The sequence below is a fragment of the Panulirus ornatus genome, chromosome 55 (genome assembly GCF_036320965.1).
Source record: "Panulirus ornatus isolate Po-2019 chromosome 55, ASM3632096v1, whole genome shotgun sequence".
NCBI classification, from domain to species: domain Eukaryota; kingdom Metazoa; phylum Arthropoda; class Malacostraca; order Decapoda; family Palinuridae; genus Panulirus; species Panulirus ornatus.
Window position 1 is genome coordinate 33,430,068 of NC_092278.1, and position 19,569 is coordinate 33,449,636.

Here is a 19,569-nt window from a genome sequence, read left to right on the forward strand (position 1 = left end):
TGTCTTTTCATATTGTCGTACATACATGTGAGTTGCTGGTATTCAGTACACAAACACACACACACTCTCTACTTGACAACTAGTTGTTTTCTGTAGTTTACACTGCACTTCAACCTTGCTTTGTGGAAAACTCTCACCATTGGTAAAGCAAGTTCAAGAGATCAGGCTTTGTGGATGCAGAACTCTCTCCCCATGCTTTGTACACTGGAAATTACAATTAGGAAATTACACACTTTTATCAAGCCTTTTACATGTGCTTCTCATTTTTGGTCACCACATTCAGCGAAGCTCAGAGGGCTGATAAAGAAAATCAAGAAGAGGTCAACATAGAAGGTTTCAGAATTAAGAGAGCTGAGTTGCAGTGAGCAGGTAGAGGTTTTGACTTGTCCAACATTGAAGAGAGAAGAATAAGTGGTGACTTGATCAACTTTAAGTTCACAATCCTGAGAAAGATACAGAAAAAAGTATAAAAGGCTCTAACAGGAAATTAAGCAAGAATCTTGTTAGATAAGATGTAATGAAATACTCTCATGGTATAAGAATAAAGGATGAATGGAATAAAGTGAGAGATGAAATTGCAAATTCTGACAGCATACAAAAGTTTTAAAAATTGCTATGATATTAGAGTAAGTTAAAGAGATTGGGCCCCTATGAGTGTAAAACTCTCTCCCCATACTAGTCAAATAAGTAATTACATATCACCTCTGTAGCTTTCCTTATAATGTACTGAAACTAGTATTTTCCATCCACATCCAGATCTCACAATATTCATTATGGTTCACTTTGAACACTTTTTAACTTGCAGTTGATTCTAATGACATGATGCCACTCCCTTTATATACCTAGGTAGTAATCATAGATACACATAGATTAGGTAGTATTAGTCTGTAGATACATTAGGTAGGAGCCTCAGTAAGCATTGCATTAGTGTTGCCCTCTGCCAGTGGCCTGTTATGAGTGAGGCACTAAAGGCTAAGAAGTGGCACTGGAGTTCACTAGTTATGGAGACTGTTGTCTTGGCCACCCCCTCAAGGGTGTTCCAGATGGGTACAGGCATCAGAGATATAGATAGGTGGATTCATATAACACAATGATTGATTCCATTGGTGTTACCAGACTCCTCCTGCATGAGTTTGTGAGTAAAAGGTTACCTGTGGGGAGGCTGTATCATCGAGAGTGCAATCTCGCCAAAGAACTTCTCACTCCAAAGTAGTCTTTTATTTCCCTGCTAGTGGAAGTAGTGCAGCCAAGGAGATGCAACAGCTTCTGGTAAAATGGCCCTAGAGTAACTCCAGGACCCTTTCAAGAAACGGGTCCTTGGGTAATTGTAAATGAATAAGGACCATATTGATTTCATTCTATCTCATACATGCTTCTCTTTTTCATGAATGCTTAGGCTGTGACATCCCAAAACCTGCTTCATTCAGTCCTATATTCATTTGGTCTCTCTCTCCTCTTTTCTTTTTCTGCTTCTAACATACAGATCCTCTTAGTCATTCTTTCTTCACTCCTTCTCCCTGTAAGTCTGAAACATTTCATCATACCTTTATCAGTTTTCTGTGTTGGACTGCTCACTACCACACCTTTCTCTTAGACTGTCATTCCGTACATGTTCAATCAGCGTCACACCACATATTGTCTTTAGGCATTTCTTTTCTAATATGTATGCGTTCTTCCTTTCTTTTGCATTTAGGGCCTAGGACTCGCATCCATGTATCTCTGTCAGGAAGTGCTACACCCTTACACTTATTCATCTTACCCTAGGAAATGTTTACCTTGCCATTCGCATACTCCTTTGTCCTTAAATGGTGGCCAAAATCATATGAAGTTTTATTTCGTGACTGTGGCCAATGACATATGAAGTTTTATTTGGTGACAATGGCCAATTTCATGTGATGATTTAACTCTCCCCACTGAAGTTCAAATATTAAGCCAACTTACCAAACCTGTAATAGTGTAGAGACCTCTTCCATCATCAGGCATGCACAGGAAATTTTCTTTTTAGTACCACTACAATCATAATTTTATGTGCATTTCCATCAACACTTCAGGTTATGTATTCAGAGATCCCTTGGAAAATTCACGAATTGTTGGATGACATAAGTGATGAGGAGACGCACTTTTCATCATATGAATCAGCTGATAAGGAAAGTGAAGAAGTATAATGGATGAAATGTAAAGAATTGACACTGATTTAAGGAGGAGTAAAGAGGGAAGGCAGCTAACTATATCCCAATATTCAAAATTTTGATCAGCCTTTATGATATCATTTGAAACAGTTATATCCGAGTTTCATGGATGTAATCTTAGGGAACAAATAATGAAGAGCTAGAATACTTCTAAGTATATTTTGACTGTAAACCCATTTATAAAGTACTGTGTTATGTATTATGTTAAGTGCATAGTGTAATGCTATATTTCTGTGTCTTTGTTTTATTCACCACCAGTGCTGTAGCTGTGTAATAAATGAGAGTAGAGTGTTACACCAACGAACTGGACCTCCATATTCTTTTCTTTTTTCTTAGGGTGAGAAAAGATCACCTTAGACATGCTGGTCATACCTTCTCCACCCAGTCATTTTTAAAGTGTATTGTGTAAAATTCTAAATTATATTCATGTTTTTTTTTTTTTTTTTTTTTTTTTTTTTATATACTTTGTCGCTGTCTCCTGCGTTTGCGAGGTAGCGCAAGGAAACAGACGAAAGAAATGGCCCAACCCACCCCCATACACATGTATATACATACGTCCACACACGCAAATATACATACCTGCACAGCTTTCCATGGTTTACCCCAGACGCTTCACATGCCTTGATTCAATCCACTGACAGCACGTCAACCCCGGTATACCACATCGATCCAATTCACTCTATTCCTTGCCCTCCTTTCACCCTCCTGCATGTTCAGGCCCCGATCACACAAAATCTTTTTCACTCCATCTTTCCATCTCCAATTTGGTCTCCCTCTTCTCCTCGTTCCCTCCACCTCCGACACATATATCCTCTTGGTCAATCTTTCCTCACTCATCCTCTCCATGTGCCCAAACCACTTCAAAACACCCTCTTCTGCTCTCTCAACCACGCTCTTTTTATTTCCACACATCTCTCTTACCCTTACGTTACTCACTCGATCAAACCACCTCACACCACACATTGTCCTCAAACATCTCATTTCCAGCACATCCATCCTCCTGCGCACAACTCTATCCATAGCCCACGCCTCGCAACCATACAACATTGTTGGAACAACTATTCCTTCAAACATACCCATTTTTGCTTTCCGAGATAATGTTCTCGACTTCCACACATTCTTCAAGGCCCCCAGAATTTTCGCCCCCTCCCCCACCCTATGATCCACTTCCGCTTCCATGGTTCCATCCGCTGCCAGATCCACTCCCAGATATCTAAAACACTTCACTTCCTCCAGTTTTTCTCCATTCAAACTCACCTCCCAATTGACTTGACCCTCAACCCTACTGTACCTAATAACCTTGCTCTTATTCACATTTACTCTTAACTTTCTTCTTCCACACACTTTACCAAACTCAGTCACCAGCTTCTGCAGTTTCTCACATGAATCAGCCACCAGCGCTGTATCATCAGCGAACAACAACTGACTCACTTCCCAAGCTCTCTCATCCCCAACAGACTTCATACTTGCCCCTCTTTCCAAAACTCTTGCATTTACCTCCCTAACAACCCCATCCATAAACAAATTAAACAACCATGGAGACATCACACACCCCTGCCGCAAACCTACATTCACTGAGAACCAATCACTTTCCTCTCTTCCTACACGTACACATGCCTTACATCCTCGATAAAAACTTTTCACTGCTTCTAACAACTTTCCTCCCACACCATATATTCTTAATACCTTCCACAGAGCATCTCTATCAACTCTATCATATGCCTTCTCCAGATCCATAAATGCTACATACAAATCCATTTGCTTTTCTAAGTATTTCTCACATACATTCTTCAAAGCAAACACCTGATCCACACATCCTCTACCACTTCTGAAACCACACTGCTCTTCCCCAATCTGATGCTCTGTACATGCCTTCACCCTCTCAATCAATACCCTCCCATATAACTTACCAGGAATACTCAACAAACTTATACCTCTGTAATTTGAGCACTCACTCTTATCCCCTTTGCCTTTGTACAATGGCACTATGCACGCATTCCGCCAATCCTCAGGCACCTCACCATGAGTCATACATACATTAAATAACCTTACCAACCAGTCAACAATACAGTCACCCCCTTTTTTAATATTCATGGTATTCTCTGCAAATGCTGTTCCTGTTTTAAGAAGTGAGAGTAGAGTATAAGGACCAAGGACAGGGGAAGGAAAGAAACAAAACCTCCATGTCCTCCCTTCTTATCTTGAAGTATGAGGGTCAGCCACTATCCTCTCCTCCTGATCATTTGCTACTCTCTTGAACCCACACAAAGGCAGTAATATCACTTTTTGTGTATTTTCTTGTACTTTTGAATACCACGTGAATACCAGCGTGCCAGTTCATAATGGAATTTCTAAACTAGTACTTTCATTTTGGAGTTAAAGCATCCAGTGCCAAAGCCATATGTCTCACCCTGTAACCTACTTTGGCACTCATGGTTCCAACCATTGCCATGTCTGCATCTAGGTGCTTAAAACACTCCACTTCCTCCAGGTTCTTTCTTTCACACTTACACTCGGACTATCCTTTCTTATCCCATTTTTACACCTTATTGCCTTACTTTTGTGTATAGATGATGTGATTTGGAATGGGGATTTATTAAAGATATCAAAAGAGAAGGAAAAAAAGAATGTAATGCCTAGGTGTTTAGAGTTACACAAGTTGTTGTAAAAAGAAAAAGTATACTGTATCTGTTTTCTTTACATAGGAAGTTGGCCTGCATTTTATTATCAGAAATTTGTCTTTAGGTTGTAATGTATTTATGCAAATGTGTAAATCCTGTTCATATATTATATCATTTTGTTAATCCAGGAAATAGACACTGCCATTATTAAGTTGCAAGGAGAAAAGAAGTCTCCAGAATTGTTATCATTTCTTGATAATGGGGACATTGTGTGCAACTTGCCTGAATGTGCCCAGTGGTTAGAAGCCCATCATCAGTACTCTCCTCTTGCAAAACTTTACAGGTAATGGATTATTTTTTTATTAGCATTAGTAAGGAAGTTGTGAGAATGAATATAATTGCTGATGAATTTGTAAGCTTTTCAACAGATATCTTAAAAGTTGCATCTGGATTCAGTGCTGCTGTCTGTGGGGATATTTGAGTACTAGAAAGCTTTCAGAAAAGTTTCCCTGTACTGCTATGCTTAGCATGAAGTTAATGATGTATATATGTGGACAGGCATGATTAACTAACTGGTAGCATTGCTACTTAATTTATTTGTTTGAAGTTTAAATGATTTGTTTATCTCACATGCTACACACATTTTTCTTCCAGAGTTTTAGGTGACCTTGATAAATCCCTTGAAGTTCTTACCCGGCTCGTAAGGGATGAAATTAACGATGAACACTTTAAAGGAATACAAGAATTGGTGGACTGCTTAATCTGGTAACTACAGCTTTGTGTTTGTTTATGCTTGAAGGGGAGCTGTATAGACCCTCTACCTATGCCAACTTACTTGTAATGGCAGTTGCATAGTATTGATATAAATAAGGTTTGAAATTTGAAAAAACATTTCCTACGTAGAATTCCTGTGAGCGAAGATTCTGAGAGCACCTTTCTCTATTTTTCTTTCATACACATTCACTATTACCCATATAAGTGAGGTTGTGTCAAGAACAGATGACAGAATCTTAGAGGGAAAAAATCCTTGCGTGGTTCCTTCCTCTGTGCCTTCACATGGAAAGTAATATAGGAAGAGAGGATTTGCAGCTCCTAATAGGGTCAGTTGTACTCTGTGGGTTCCTCCCTGAGAATCCCATTCTCTTTTTCTGTTGCTGAGATATGCTATCTTATTTGTGCTTTGGCTGTCCCCAGCACTACAGGATCCCCCCCTACATCTGCTGAAGTTGGTGTAGGGAGGTCCCACAACTTAAACACAGCACTCCCTCCCATGTATATAATCCTTTCTTAATAGATGTAGCTTAGTTACTTTCTTGACAGATGTAGCCTAAGTTACTTTCTTGACAAATGTAGCCTAGTAGGTGGATATAGAAAAAGTTAGTCACCATTGTAAGCTCAGGTAGAATCCACTTGTGAATTTATACTTTTGATGGGACAGTCAGTGTTGTTAATATCCCTCTTTCCAGCTGGTGATGATAGTGTTCTTGTTGATTAGTGTAGGCTACACATTCTTTACTAAGAACTTTAGGTTTTGGCATAATGGAACCTATTAGCCTTTATGTAGTAGTTGGTAGGCAGCCAACACCAGGGAGGTGTATTACCAGTACTACCCACCTGGGTATCGGAGGGTTAGTGATTCCTGCATAGTGAGCCAGCACCTCAGTAGTCATCAAATTGCACTTCTCTGACCTAGGTAGCTGTCTTTTCTGTCTGTCTCCCCAGCATGTGGACTACTGTGGCATTCTGTCCACAAACATACAGTCTCTTCTTGTCATACATAACACTTGACAACACACTCAAACTGCTCATTCTTTCTCACTAGATGAACCTGCAGTGAGCACAATGTGCTGGCCTTGCCTTTTGGAAAAATGTTAGGAGCAATGGACAGAAGTAGTAGGTAGGAACATTTAGACATGAGCATTTGGTAGAAACATCAGGTAGAGGTAGTTGGTAGGAAAATTAGGTAGGAACCTCTGCAAACACTGCACTAGACTTTCCCTCTGCCATTATCCTGTTAAGGGTGAGGCACTAAAGGCTAAGTAGCACTGGAGTTCACTGGTTATGGAGACTCGGCTATGGGAGCTCTAGTTGGGAAAAGGCATGAGATATAGATAGATAGGTGGGAACCTAGTAGCCAAATGTCTCTCACAGCCATGCTTCCAGGAAACCTACTTGTCAGACTAATTAAGGAATTTGCCATTTAACTAAGCATACCTGTCACCACCCAAATGTACATTAGATCTCTAAAGTAAGGGTATGTGTCTTCCCTCTAGCATCATGCTACAATCATCCCAATACCTAAGAAGCCTAAACCCAGTACAATCAGCTTCATTCCCATCTGTAGCAAGACCCTTGTGAGCTTTGTAGCACTATTGATCCAAGACAATATGTAACATGCAAAAGTGTTCCACCACGCATTACCTTTTCTTTCTCTTTCATGACAGATCAACTGATCTTGACAAACCAGGCAAGTTATTTTATTGGTCATGTACAACTTTTCAAAAGACTGTACAGACCACTCTTTTGTGATCTGGTGACTCTTTGAACTGGGACTGCAGCCCATACTTTTCTGCTGGTCCCTCCAGAAAGCTTATTGAGTGGAGTAGAGAAATATGTGGTGCACCTCAGGGCACTAGTGTAGACCCATTGCCTTCCTGGTCATGATCAGTGGTGCTGTAAGGGACTCCTATAGAAATCTTGAGCATGTTAGTGACCTCACAGTGTATTATGCATGTCCTCTTGTAGAAATAAGCACCAAATGCATCCTACATCAAGTCACCCATTATCTCCATATTTTGGCCGTAGAAAACAACATGGTCATCAGTTTAGAAAATGCCAAGTTATGCACATATACACCAACAAAAAGGAGACACCAGCATCCCAGTGGTGAACACTTGTAAACTACTCGGTGTTTCCATCTCCAATGACCTCTCCTGGTAAAATCATGTCACCAGTATCATCTCAAGCTTCTTTACTTTCTTTATACCCTCAAAAGATTTATTTAATGCAGTACCACAACAATTATCCCTGGGGATAGAGGAGAAAGAATACTTCCCATGTATTCCCTGTGTGTCGTAGAAGGCGACTAAAAGGGGAGGGAGCGGGGGGCTGGAAATCCTCCCCTCTTGTTTTTTTTTTTAATTTTCCAAAAGAAGGAACTGAGAAGGGGGCCAGGTGAGGATATTCCCTCAGAGGCCCAGTCCTCTGTTCTTAACGCTACCTTGCTAACGCGGGAAATGGCGAATAGTTTGAAAGACCACAACAATTGATTAAAACTGACATTCATCAAACCTGTCTTGGAATATTGCTGTCCACTCTTCCATGCCAGCCTCAACCTACAGCAGGGGAAAGAAAAAGCTCACTGCAGAGTGATGAAAATAGCAGCAGGTTGGGACACTGGGTATCATGATGCCCTCGACATGTTTGAACTGAGCACACTTGCCCAGAGATGTAAGGACCTATGCCTTAAGCTTGGGCATGGTTTGTTGGAAGCGCCACGACATCATGACCTATTACCACTGCAGTGGAGGGATGTTAGTGTTAGGACAACATGGGGCTCAAATGACTTCCTACTTTTCCATTGTGGTGCTAGACTGAGGAACTCATGCATCCTATATATTACATCACAACTAAATTCACTTCACTTGCAATTCAGATTGCTTTATATTACTTTTGATTAATGCTTTGGGTGCATTTCTTATTTAGCGAGAGCTAAATAGGGATAGGACAAACAGAGGAAATGGAATTAAATTTATCGGAAACTTATTAGATAAGATGTAAAGAAGTAATTTTAAAGTATAAAAGTAGTGAATAAATGGAATAAGATGACATGATTAGTTCTGAAAGCATACATAGATTTAAGAAGTTTTGCAATTGCAGAGAATGTTCAAGAGATGGTGCTCCATGAGTTTAGAATTTCCTCCCCATACAGTCCTAATGGCTAGTTCTAAAAAAGGTAATTGCATAATAATCCATCCATTTAACTAAAGTATACTGTATTTCACATTTTAGCAAGTATAATTTTTGCCAAGATATTAGAAGAGTATTTTGCATAATAGAAAAGTATACATGATTTGATTTTTGCAGTGCCTCTGATCCAAATGTTGTATGGCGTTACTCAGACTTTGTGCTGGATAGAAATCCAGTTGAAGGTGTACGAGTATTTACTGAAACTAAGGCAACATTAGACCCCTCCAGGGTTCTTCAAGTTCTCCAACGGTATCCAGAAGCTAGGTTAAGATTCCTCCACCATCTAATTGACACCAAAAAGCTACAGGTAAGATGATATGTTCAGGTGAAATCTTTTTTCAGTATTTATTATTTGTTAGCTTTGTTGAAGCAGAAGAATATATATGTTTAGGCCAGTTTTCCAAAATGAGAAGTTTTTCATGTTTTTCCACTTGTAGGATGAGAAGTATCATACAGAGCTGGTCCTGCATTATGTAGATGAAGCAGTGAGACTAATCTTTGAGGGACCAGCATCCTCAGAACAACTTGAAGAGGTCCGAGGAAAATTGCAAGACCTCCTTACCTCTTCCTGTCATTACTCACCCCAGCCAGTCCTTGCCAGGTTGCAAGGTACCACTCTTCATGTGGAGACAGCTGCAGTATTTGGAAGGGTAATTCTTTAGATTCTAATTAAGTGCATTTTACTGTAAAATATATTCAGGCATTGCCATGATGCACATATGATTTTGTTCTGAAAATTGAAAAGCATTGAAAAACTGCATTTACAATATTTTCATTTTCTTAGTTTTGGTTACAGAAAGTCTTTGATTAGCATTTTGAGTAATGTTTCATGATTTTCACAAAACAGATATAACCAATCCTTGATTAGTGTTGCTATCACTTTGAATTTATGTCACTTCCATTGAAGAAATGGCAACACCACACTGTTTATCATGGTTTACAAAGGAGAGTAGTATTTATGAAGCTTTTTTGATTAAAAACAAAGGAAACATATAACTCTAGAAGTTGAATTAACATAATGAAATGTCTTGAAGTTGGTGAGCATGCTTTCAACATTGTTAGGGTACACATTTTTCCAACTGTAGGTAGTAGTTGGATGGCAGCCAACAACCAGGGAGATATATTACCAGTACTACCTACCTGGGTATCAGGAGGGTTAATGCTGCCTGTGAAGTGAGCCAGTACTTCACTGGTTGTCAAGTTGCTCTCCTCTAACCCAAGTAGCTGTCTTTTCTTTTTGCTTTACCCACATGTGGACTACTGGCATTCTGTCCACAAACATACAATATCTCCTTGTCTAATATAACACAACAATATTAACAATATTTAACTCACACAGCTCAGTCTTCATTATTAGATTTTCCTTCAGTGAGCACTATGTGGTAGCACTGCCTTTTAGCAAAATGTTTGGAGCAATAAATAGCAGTAGTAGGTAGGAACATTTGGCTGGAACATTAGGCAGTAGCATTAGGTAGAAGTAGTTGATAAGAACATTAGACAGGAACATTGGTTAGAAGTAGTCAGTTGAAATCTTAGATAGGAGCCTCTGCAAACACTGTGCTGGACTTGCCCTCTGCCAAGGGCTAAGAAGCAGCGCTGGAGTTCACTGGTTATGGAGATCCTATTGCCATGTCCTCCCCCCTTGAGGGAGTTCCAGTTGGGAACAGCTGTTAGAGATACTGATAGACAGACATCCTTCCAGGAACAAAAACAAGGATTTAGTTAAAGACTCTGATAAGATCAGAGAACTTGCAGAAATTGAGGCTGCTTCGGCTACAACTCTGGGAATTTGTAATAGGAGTGGCTTAATGGAACAGCAGTTAAGTATGGTAATTTGTTGGAGGATAGGATAGAAAGTTGAATGCATGTGAATATGCTTGTAATTATGGAGAAAGCTAAGAGCTCATTTGAGGATTTGGAGAAAGATTCTGGAGAAAGTTGACAGTGGAGCCTTTATATTTATTTATACTTGTGTTACTCTTGTATTATTATGTTTCTCTCTTCATTCAGAAAGGTTTTCAGCCTTGTTTGTCCACTTTTTTGGACTTCTGTGGCAGAGTACTTAGTATTTCTGATTGTGATGCATTCATAGGTTGCCCATGTTCGAGTGCATGGGTTCAATTCCTGGTTGCAGCAGTGAGTCCACAACTAACCCAGCTGATCATCCACCTCTAGGGTTGATCGATAAAATGGGTACCTGGCTTGGGCTGTGCTTTTGGTGCCTTTTACATGACAGCCAGAGACTGAGTGTGAACGAATGTGGCCTTTGTTGTCTTTTCCTAGCGCTACCTCACGCACATTCGGGGGAAGGGGGTTGTTATTTCATGTGGGGTGGGGTGGCAATGGGAATGAATAAAGGCAGACAGTATGAATTATGTACATGTGTGTATATGTCTATGTCTGTGTGTGTATATATATGTTTACGTTGAGATGTATAGGTATGTATATGTGCGTGTGTGGATGTGTATGTATATACATGTGTATGTGGGTTGGTTGGGCCATTCTTTCGTCTGTTTCCTTGTGCTACCTTGCTAACGTGGGAGACAGCAACAAAGTATAATAAAGAATGTAAAAGATAATATTCATATTTATATAGCATCGATGGGATGGCTTTGATTAGGGCCTCAACTGCCCGTGCTGTCTTGGCTATAGAAAAAAAAATGTTTCTTATGTTTTTTGTGAGATTGCAACCTAACTTTAAAGATTGTTCCTATGGGAAGACCTGCTTTGATGAGTGTTATATTGATTAAAGTTACATTTTCCAGAAATGCAAAAAAGTGATAATCATGAACATCCTGTATTTTAGTACAAGTTGAACATCAGGCTTTTGGTCTGTATCAATCGATTTCTTTGAATTTCTGGAATATTCATATCTGTATATCTCTGATGCCTGTTCCAATTGGAACTCCCTCAAAGGGGTGGCCACAGCAACAGACTCTCCGTAGCTAAAGAACTTTGGTGCTGCTTCTTAGCCTTTAGTGCCTCACCCATAACATGTCACTGGCAGAGAGCAAGTATAGTGCAGTGTTTGCAGAAGCTCTTATTTAATGTTATAATTATTACTTCTATCTAATGTTCCTACTTACTGCTTTGACCTAATGTTTATACCTTATAATCCTGCCTAAACGTTCCTACCTTCTACTTCTATCAACTGCTCCTACCATTTTGCCTAAAAGGCAGGGCTAGCATATAGTGCTCACTGCAGGAAAATCTAGAGTTGCGAAGATTGAGCTGCTTGAGTTAAGTGTTGTCAGGTGTTACATGTGACAGGGAGAGATTGTATGTTTCTGGACAGAATGCCTGTAGTCCAGGGTCAGAAGAGTGCAACTTAACCACTAAAGTTCTGGTTCACTAAACAGGTGTCACCAACCCTCCTGATAACCTGGCGGGTAGTACCGGTAATATATCTCCCTGGTCATTGGCTGCCTACCAAATACTACCTTCTGGAGTACATAGCACATATAAAAGTACAGTTAGAATGAATAAGAGCTATGATACTTTGAACCTTGCATTTTGCAAGTTTTGGAATTTTATGGATGTTAGAAATGTGGGCCACAGATTGTGGTGTAGAATTAATGTAACACAAACAGAATATTTTGTATGCTTTATGCAGGTTCACACTGTTAAGTATTTGTAATATATTTTAGTATATTCTACACCTTACCTTACTTTTGTGCCCCAGAACCCCCTCTGTGTTCATGATGGCTCCTTGTTAATGCATAGGAAGCAGTTAGGTTGTAAAAGATTTTTTGTTGTTTATTTACACTTATTGAAAATTTTCCAACAGCTCGGTGAGCATGAAAAAGCTCTCTCCATGCTTGTGCATCAGTTGAAAGACTTTAGTGCAGCAGAACAGTACTGCATTGCACAAACCAAAGGTGCAAATGATACATCTAAATCCAGTATCTTCCTCAAACTCCTAAAAATATACTTGCGACCACCACCTGGGTAAGTACAAGACTTGCACCTGTAATGATGTCATAGATTTACGTAGCTTAATGATTATTGTGTGAGATCAGAAATTATTTTAGAATTTTAATCTGTGTTGTATATGCTAAGTGCTTTCACAGTTTTTCACATTACCCATAAATGCACTTATGTGCCCAGTACTCAGGTTTTAGTTGCATGCATACTTTATTCAAAAGTTTGAGTTAAGGATTTAAGAGGTGCAGTTGATAAGCAACTCGTTGATGTTTACATTACTATTATCAGTAACAAAACCATCAATCATTGCTTTGCTCCCCTCTTAGTCAGTGATAAATTCACTTTTTCTGTCTGTAGTGGATTCATCTTCATTGTTTGTAACCTAGCTATGCCATACTGTATTAGAATGCAATGGAATTTCTGTAATTGTAAGAATTTTCCAATTATCGTTTGGAATGTTTTAAAGCTAGTAAGTCGTATAACCCTAATGGTGATATTGTTCAGCAAGTGCTAGATGTGCTAAGCTAGTTGCCTGTTTGTGTGATGAGTGGTGTGTTGTGGCCTTACATTAAGGGTTGCATCAAAGGAGAGAAGATATTATTTATCCTCCTTTACATACTGATAAATAGTATGGTGAGGATATTTGGCCTTCCTTTCAGGAATCATGAGATTTTGCCACATATAGACATTTGTGATCTTTTTAGATAGAATTGTGGTGGATTTGTGTTAAGCAGGTAGTTCTAGTTTGTGAGTTTTTGGGTTCATCAAAAAGTCTTTAAGGGTATCATTCATGAACATACCACAGAACAAATGTTGTGTTGATACATGATCCCAAAAGTCATCTTTAAAGTATCTATCAATAAAGATGTGATATTTGAGATATTTGATATGAAGAAGATATTCTGGGAAGGACTGGCATCAGAGATATAGATAGATAGATAGTTCCTTAATTTGATAAGGCCATGGGCTGAAACCCAGACAGGATAATTGACCACATGAAACAAACATTTTTAGTATGTTGACATTGAAGTTCATTGTATTTGAAAAGATGAAAGACAGGGCTCTCAACTGATACCAGTTTTGTGGCATGAAATAGCATTTTAGCATCTAAAATGCTGACCAGTCAAGGTCTGAGTACCTGTCAGTGACAAGAAAATCTTTGCAAGCAGCCTGTGCAAGGGCAAATTTATTGATTTGTATGTTATATGTAGCATGAAGGCCAATATATTTGGAAAGATAAGATATAGAGCCTCATATTAATGTAGTTTTGTTTTAGAATATTGTTTTATTACATTCTGTGTTGATCAGCTGAGGTCTGAGTACCCTTCTTTTAGTAGGAAATCAATTGCATGGGATATTGTTTTATATAAAAAGTTTTTTTTTTTTTTTATTTTCCAAAAGAAGGAACAGAGAATTGGGCCAGGTGAGGGTATTCCCTCAAAGGCCCAGTCCTCTGTTCTTAATGCTACCTCGCTAATGCGGGAAATGGCGAATAGTTTGAAAGAAAGAAAAGAAAGAAAAAAGGTTTGCTGTATTAATTGGAAACTTATAGCCTCTTTATTGGATTGTATCTTTCCTCACCAACTGATACATAAGTGTTCCTACTTATCACCTAGGACATCCAAATTTCTTTGTATATTTTGCAGAGTCATTGTGTGTACTCATAACCTCAAGATGATGTTTGCTCAGTGTTAAGGGTGGTTGCAAGGGCACTGAGAACAGAATTTTTTTCCTGTGCCTCTATTATTATAAAAGGGACCTCTGTAGGTTAGTGATGGTATGACAAGTCAGCTAGATATATATACATGGGCAGGAAAAATTTAATTGTCATGTGACAGTAGGAACAGTCCCCAAAATAGTGTCAAATGATGATGGGAGAAGTTTGATGGTTAAAATGAGATCATTGCTTACTATAGTCACTCATATCCAAGTATCAATTTGATGTCTAAGTTCTAAATGCAATGTCCATATCAGTAGTGCCCAGCACAATGTATTACCTCTGTCTTTATGTTGTGAGTATATCAGTATTTTACTTTTTTGTTTCTATAGCTTTAGGTATCTCCTGTTTCCTCATTAAGGCATTTGTATTCCTTCTGTATTTAGAAATCTTTTCAGCATGTATGCTTTTCATTATTAGATACTCAGATATAAACACGAGACTGTTTTACTTATTGCTTTCTGTTGGCTTTTTCACATTCTGCCTTTAACTCTTTTCACCTATGTGTTGTTTATTGCCACAGTGGTTGTGCAGATGATGTTGAACTAGCACCAGCTATAGAGCTCTTGTCAGTTCATGCAGGGGACTTGGAAGTATCAGCAGTGCTAGCTCTCCTGCCACCAAGTTGGTCACTTAGCATCATCCATCACTACCTGAAAGCTGCTCTAAGAAATTCTTTGCATCAGGTTTGTCTTTATGTACTACTCATTTTTTTTTTGTTTTTCAGGAAAACTTGCATGCCATGAGCCACTTTACTCATTGTTCATATTTCTTTTTGCTAATGAATGTTTATTCTCACATTATTTCATTGGTTTTGTTTCCAATAGATTTAAGTAAGAGTACTGGACTTGAGTTCTATCACCAGGACCTGACATTACCTGCTGTCAGGGTCACTCACTTTTGGAGAATGATTTAGAATGAATAATAGCAAGTGCAGAGCAATAGCTATTTTATCATAGTGAAACAGCAAGTAGGTGAAGAGGAGGTATCAAATTCTGAAGGTCACACTTCCCTAACCATTTATGTGTTAGGGCTGTTACAGTAGGATCAAGCTAGGAGAGGTGAAAAACCAAATTGATAACATTAAGCGTTAGGTAGGTATTTAGTGATAAGAAAGCAGGCAAATTTTCCAGTTGGATATGAAATATACTGGTGGGAGTACCAGCTCTTACTTTAGAATGAAGCAGTTGCTTGCTTCATTTGGGTGCTTCATTGATTAGGTAAGTCTAAGAAACAAGCTTAGGGTATGATTGCTTGTGTTTGTTCAACTTAGATTTTTTCTATTTCATATTCATTTTATTTTATTTATTATACTTTGTTGCTGTCTTCCACGTTAGCAAGGAAGTGCAAGGAAACAGACGAAAGAATGGCCCAACTCTCCTACATACACATGTATATACATACACATCCACACACAGCACATATACATACCTATACATCTCAACGTATACATATATATACACACACAGACATATACATATATACGCATGTACATAATTCATACTGTCTGCCCTCATTCATTTCCGTCGCCACCCTGCCACACATGAAATGACAACCCCCTCCCCCCTCATGTGGGCGAGGTAGTGCTAGGAAAAGACAGCAAAGGCCACATTCGTTCACACTCAAAATCTAGTTGTCATGTATAATGTACCGAACCATAGCTCCCTTTCCACATCCAGGCCCCACACAACTTTCCATGGTTTACCTGAGACGCTTCACATTCCTTGGTTTAATCCATTGACAGCACGTCAACCCCAGTATACCACATCGTTCCAGTTCACTCTATTCCTTGCACGCCTTTCACCTTCCTGCATGTTCAGGCCCTGATCACTCAAAATCTTTTTCACTCCATCCCTCCACCTCCAATTTGGTCTCCTACTTCTCCTCGTTCCCTCCACCTTTAACACATATATTCTCTTTGTCAATCTTTCTTCACTCATTTTCTCCATGTTACCAAACCATTTCAAAACACCGTCTTCTGCTCTCTCAACGACACTCTTTTTATTACCACACATCTCTCTTACCCTTTCATTACTTACTCGATCAAACCACCTCACACTACATATTGTCCTCAAACATCTCACTTCCAGCACATCCACCCTCCTCCGCCTAACTCTTATCCATATCCCAGGCCTCGCAACCATATAACTTTGTTGGAATCACTATTCCTTCAAACATACTTATTTTTGCTTTCCAAGATAACGTTCTCGACTTCCACACATTTTTCAACGCTCCCAGAACTTTTGCCCCCCCTCCCCCACCCTATGATTCACTTCTGCTTCTATGGTTCCATCTGCTGCCAAATCCACTCCCAGATGTCTAAAACACTTCACTTCCTCCAGTTTTCCCCATTCAAACTTACCTCCCAATTGACTTGTCCCTCAACCCTACTGTACCTAATAACCTTACTCTTATTCACATTTACTCTCAGCTTTCTTCTTTCACACACTTTACCAAACTCATTCACCAGCTTTTGCAGTTTCTCACCCGAATTAGCCACCGGCGCTGTATCATCAGCAAACAACAATTGACTCACTTCCCAAGCTTTCTCATCCACAACAGACTGCATACTTGCCACTCTTTCCAAAACTCTTGCATTCACTTCCCTAATAACCCCATCTATAAACAAATTAAACAGCCGTGGAGACATCACGCACCCCTGCCGCAAACCAACATTCACTGAGAACCAATTACTTTCCTCTCTTCCTACACGTACACATGCCTTACATCCTCGATAAAAACTTTTCACTGCATCTAACAAGTTTCCTCCCACACCATATGTTCTTAATACCTTCCACAGAGCATCTCAATCAACTCTTATCATATGCCCACTCCAGATCCATAAACGCTGCATACAAATTCATTTGCTTTTCTAAGTATTTCTCACATACATTTTTCAAAGCAAACACCTGATCCACACATCCTCTACCACTTCTGAAACCACACTGCTCTTCCCCAGTCTGATGCTCTGTACATGCCTTCACCCTCTCAATCAATACCCTCCCATACAATTTCCCAGGAGTACTCAACAAACTTATACCTCTGTAATTTAAACACTCATATTTATCCCCTTTGCCATTGCACAATGGCACTATGCAAGCATTCCGCCAGTCCTCAGGCACCTCACCATGAGTCATACATACATTGAATAACCTTACCAACCAGTCAACAATACAGTCACCCCATTTTTTAATGAATTCCACTGCAATACCATCCAAACCCGCTGCCTTGCCGGCTTTCATCTTCCGCAAAGCTTTTACTACCTCTTCTCTGTTTACCAAATCATTCTCCGTAACCCTCTCACTTTGCTCACCACCTCGACCAAAACACCCTATATCTGCCACTCTATCTTCAAACACATTCAACAAACCTTCAAAATACTCACTTCATCTCCTCACATCACCACTTCTTGTTATCACCTCCCCGTTAGCCCCCTTCGCTGATGTTCCCAGTTGTCCCCTTGTCTTACGCACTTTATTTACCTCCTTCCAGAACATCTTTTTATTCTCCCTAAAATTTAATGGTACTCTTTCACCCCAACTCTTATTTGCCCTCTTTTTTGCTTCTATTTCATATTGTAATTATTTTTTGATTTTTTTTTATTTTGCTTTGTCGCTGTCTCCCGCGTTTGCGAGGTAGCGCAAGGAAACAGACGAAAGAAATGGCCCAACCCACCCCCATACACATGTATATACATACATGTCCACACACACAAATATACATACCTATACATCTCAATGTACACATATATATACACACACAGACACATACATATATACCCATGCACACAATTCACTCTGTCTGCCTTTATTCATTCCCATCGCCACCTCGCCACACATGGAATACCATCCCCTTCCCCCCCCATGTGTGCGAGGTAGCGCTAGGAAAAGACAACAAAGGCCCCATTCGTTCACACTCAGTCTCTAGCTGTCATGCAATAATGCCCGAAACCACAGCTCCCTTTCCACATATTGTAATTATTTCAGAAATTATTAGTTGTATTATCTGACTGTTTGAAATGGGCTGATTACATTGATGTGACACATTTGCCTTGATTTTAAAAGCCTCAAACAGTTTACACTTTCATTTCAGCTTATGCCATTAGAAACCTCTACCTAAAACTCATAACTCATGTGTAAATGCATGTATGCTAATTTTTCTTACCACTGGAAAGAGCCCTCTGAGCTTCTTAGAGAGCATTTAGTCAGTAGATGTTTAAAAGAATGGTTTACCCTCTTTACTATCCTGTCTCTGTCATTAGATTGGAAACACCAGATTTCTACCGGGTAACCTTATCATGGACCACTAGGTCTCCTGCTGCCTGTCTTTCCCATTTATCCCAAAATTGAGGTACTTTTTTTTAGGATTCATTCATTTCAGTCATCATAAAGCATGCAGGATGGGCAGGTGCTTAGTCTCAGGCATCAACAACCATACAGTGACCCATCCTGGCCTGTGATTTGTCATGGAGTTTAGGTAATAGCCTCTCACCCAAATTTATTTTACACTCACGGGATTGGTCTGTTCCAACCTGCTGGAAATTCTTTTTATCATGTGTTTCTGGCCTCCATATTTCAAGCTTGATGAGTATTTTTATGTACATATTATATGTTTTCCCATTATGATAATCTCCTATTTGCACACAACAAGTTTGTAGTTTTGCAGTTGCATGGTTTATTTATTGATAACAAACCCTAAAGTTCAGTGGTAATGATTTGTGGTGTAACTTTTTTTTTTACCAAATTGTTGTGCCATCCATTATAGAGCATGTTGAGTAGTCAGGCCAGCCTTTCTCTCAGTCACCATTGTTCTCACGGGGTAAACTATGACTTGCTGCAGTTTGGGCATACTTACAGTGTGTTGGACTCTTAACATTTTGCATCATGGAACCAAAATGTTTAACTGGTATCCATGATAAGGAAATGCCTGCCAAGATTTTCATCACGAGAAAAAATGCTAGTAATGATTATGAATTTGGAGCAAGGGGATTATCCCTCTGGCATACTTTGAAGGTATAACATTAACAAGGCGAGCATTGATACTGTATGGGAAAATACTGACAAGATTAAGGAACTCATTACTGAAGCTATAACAGTTTCAGCAAAGACCATGTCCCAAGTGCAAAATCTTTGAAAGTAAGATTAAGGAA

General features: G+C 39.3%; 1 protein-coding gene across 1 annotated transcript in view; it reads left to right on the forward strand.

Moving 5' to 3' along the window:
* Nucleotides 1-19,569, forward strand: part of LOC139765660 (transforming growth factor-beta receptor-associated protein 1 homolog) — a 57,173-nt gene that overhangs the window by 33,569 nt on the left and 4,035 nt on the right. The window contains exons 10-15 of the mRNA XM_071693367.1: nt 4,999-5,153; nt 5,465-5,575; nt 8,897-9,086; nt 9,217-9,429; nt 12,567-12,727; nt 14,944-15,106. Of these exons, the coding sequence (XP_071549468.1) occupies nt 4,999-5,153; nt 5,465-5,575; nt 8,897-9,086; nt 9,217-9,429; nt 12,567-12,727; nt 14,944-15,106 (993 nt within the window). The remainder of the gene's footprint in view (nt 1-4,998; nt 5,154-5,464; nt 5,576-8,896; nt 9,087-9,216; nt 9,430-12,566; nt 12,728-14,943; nt 15,107-19,569) is intronic.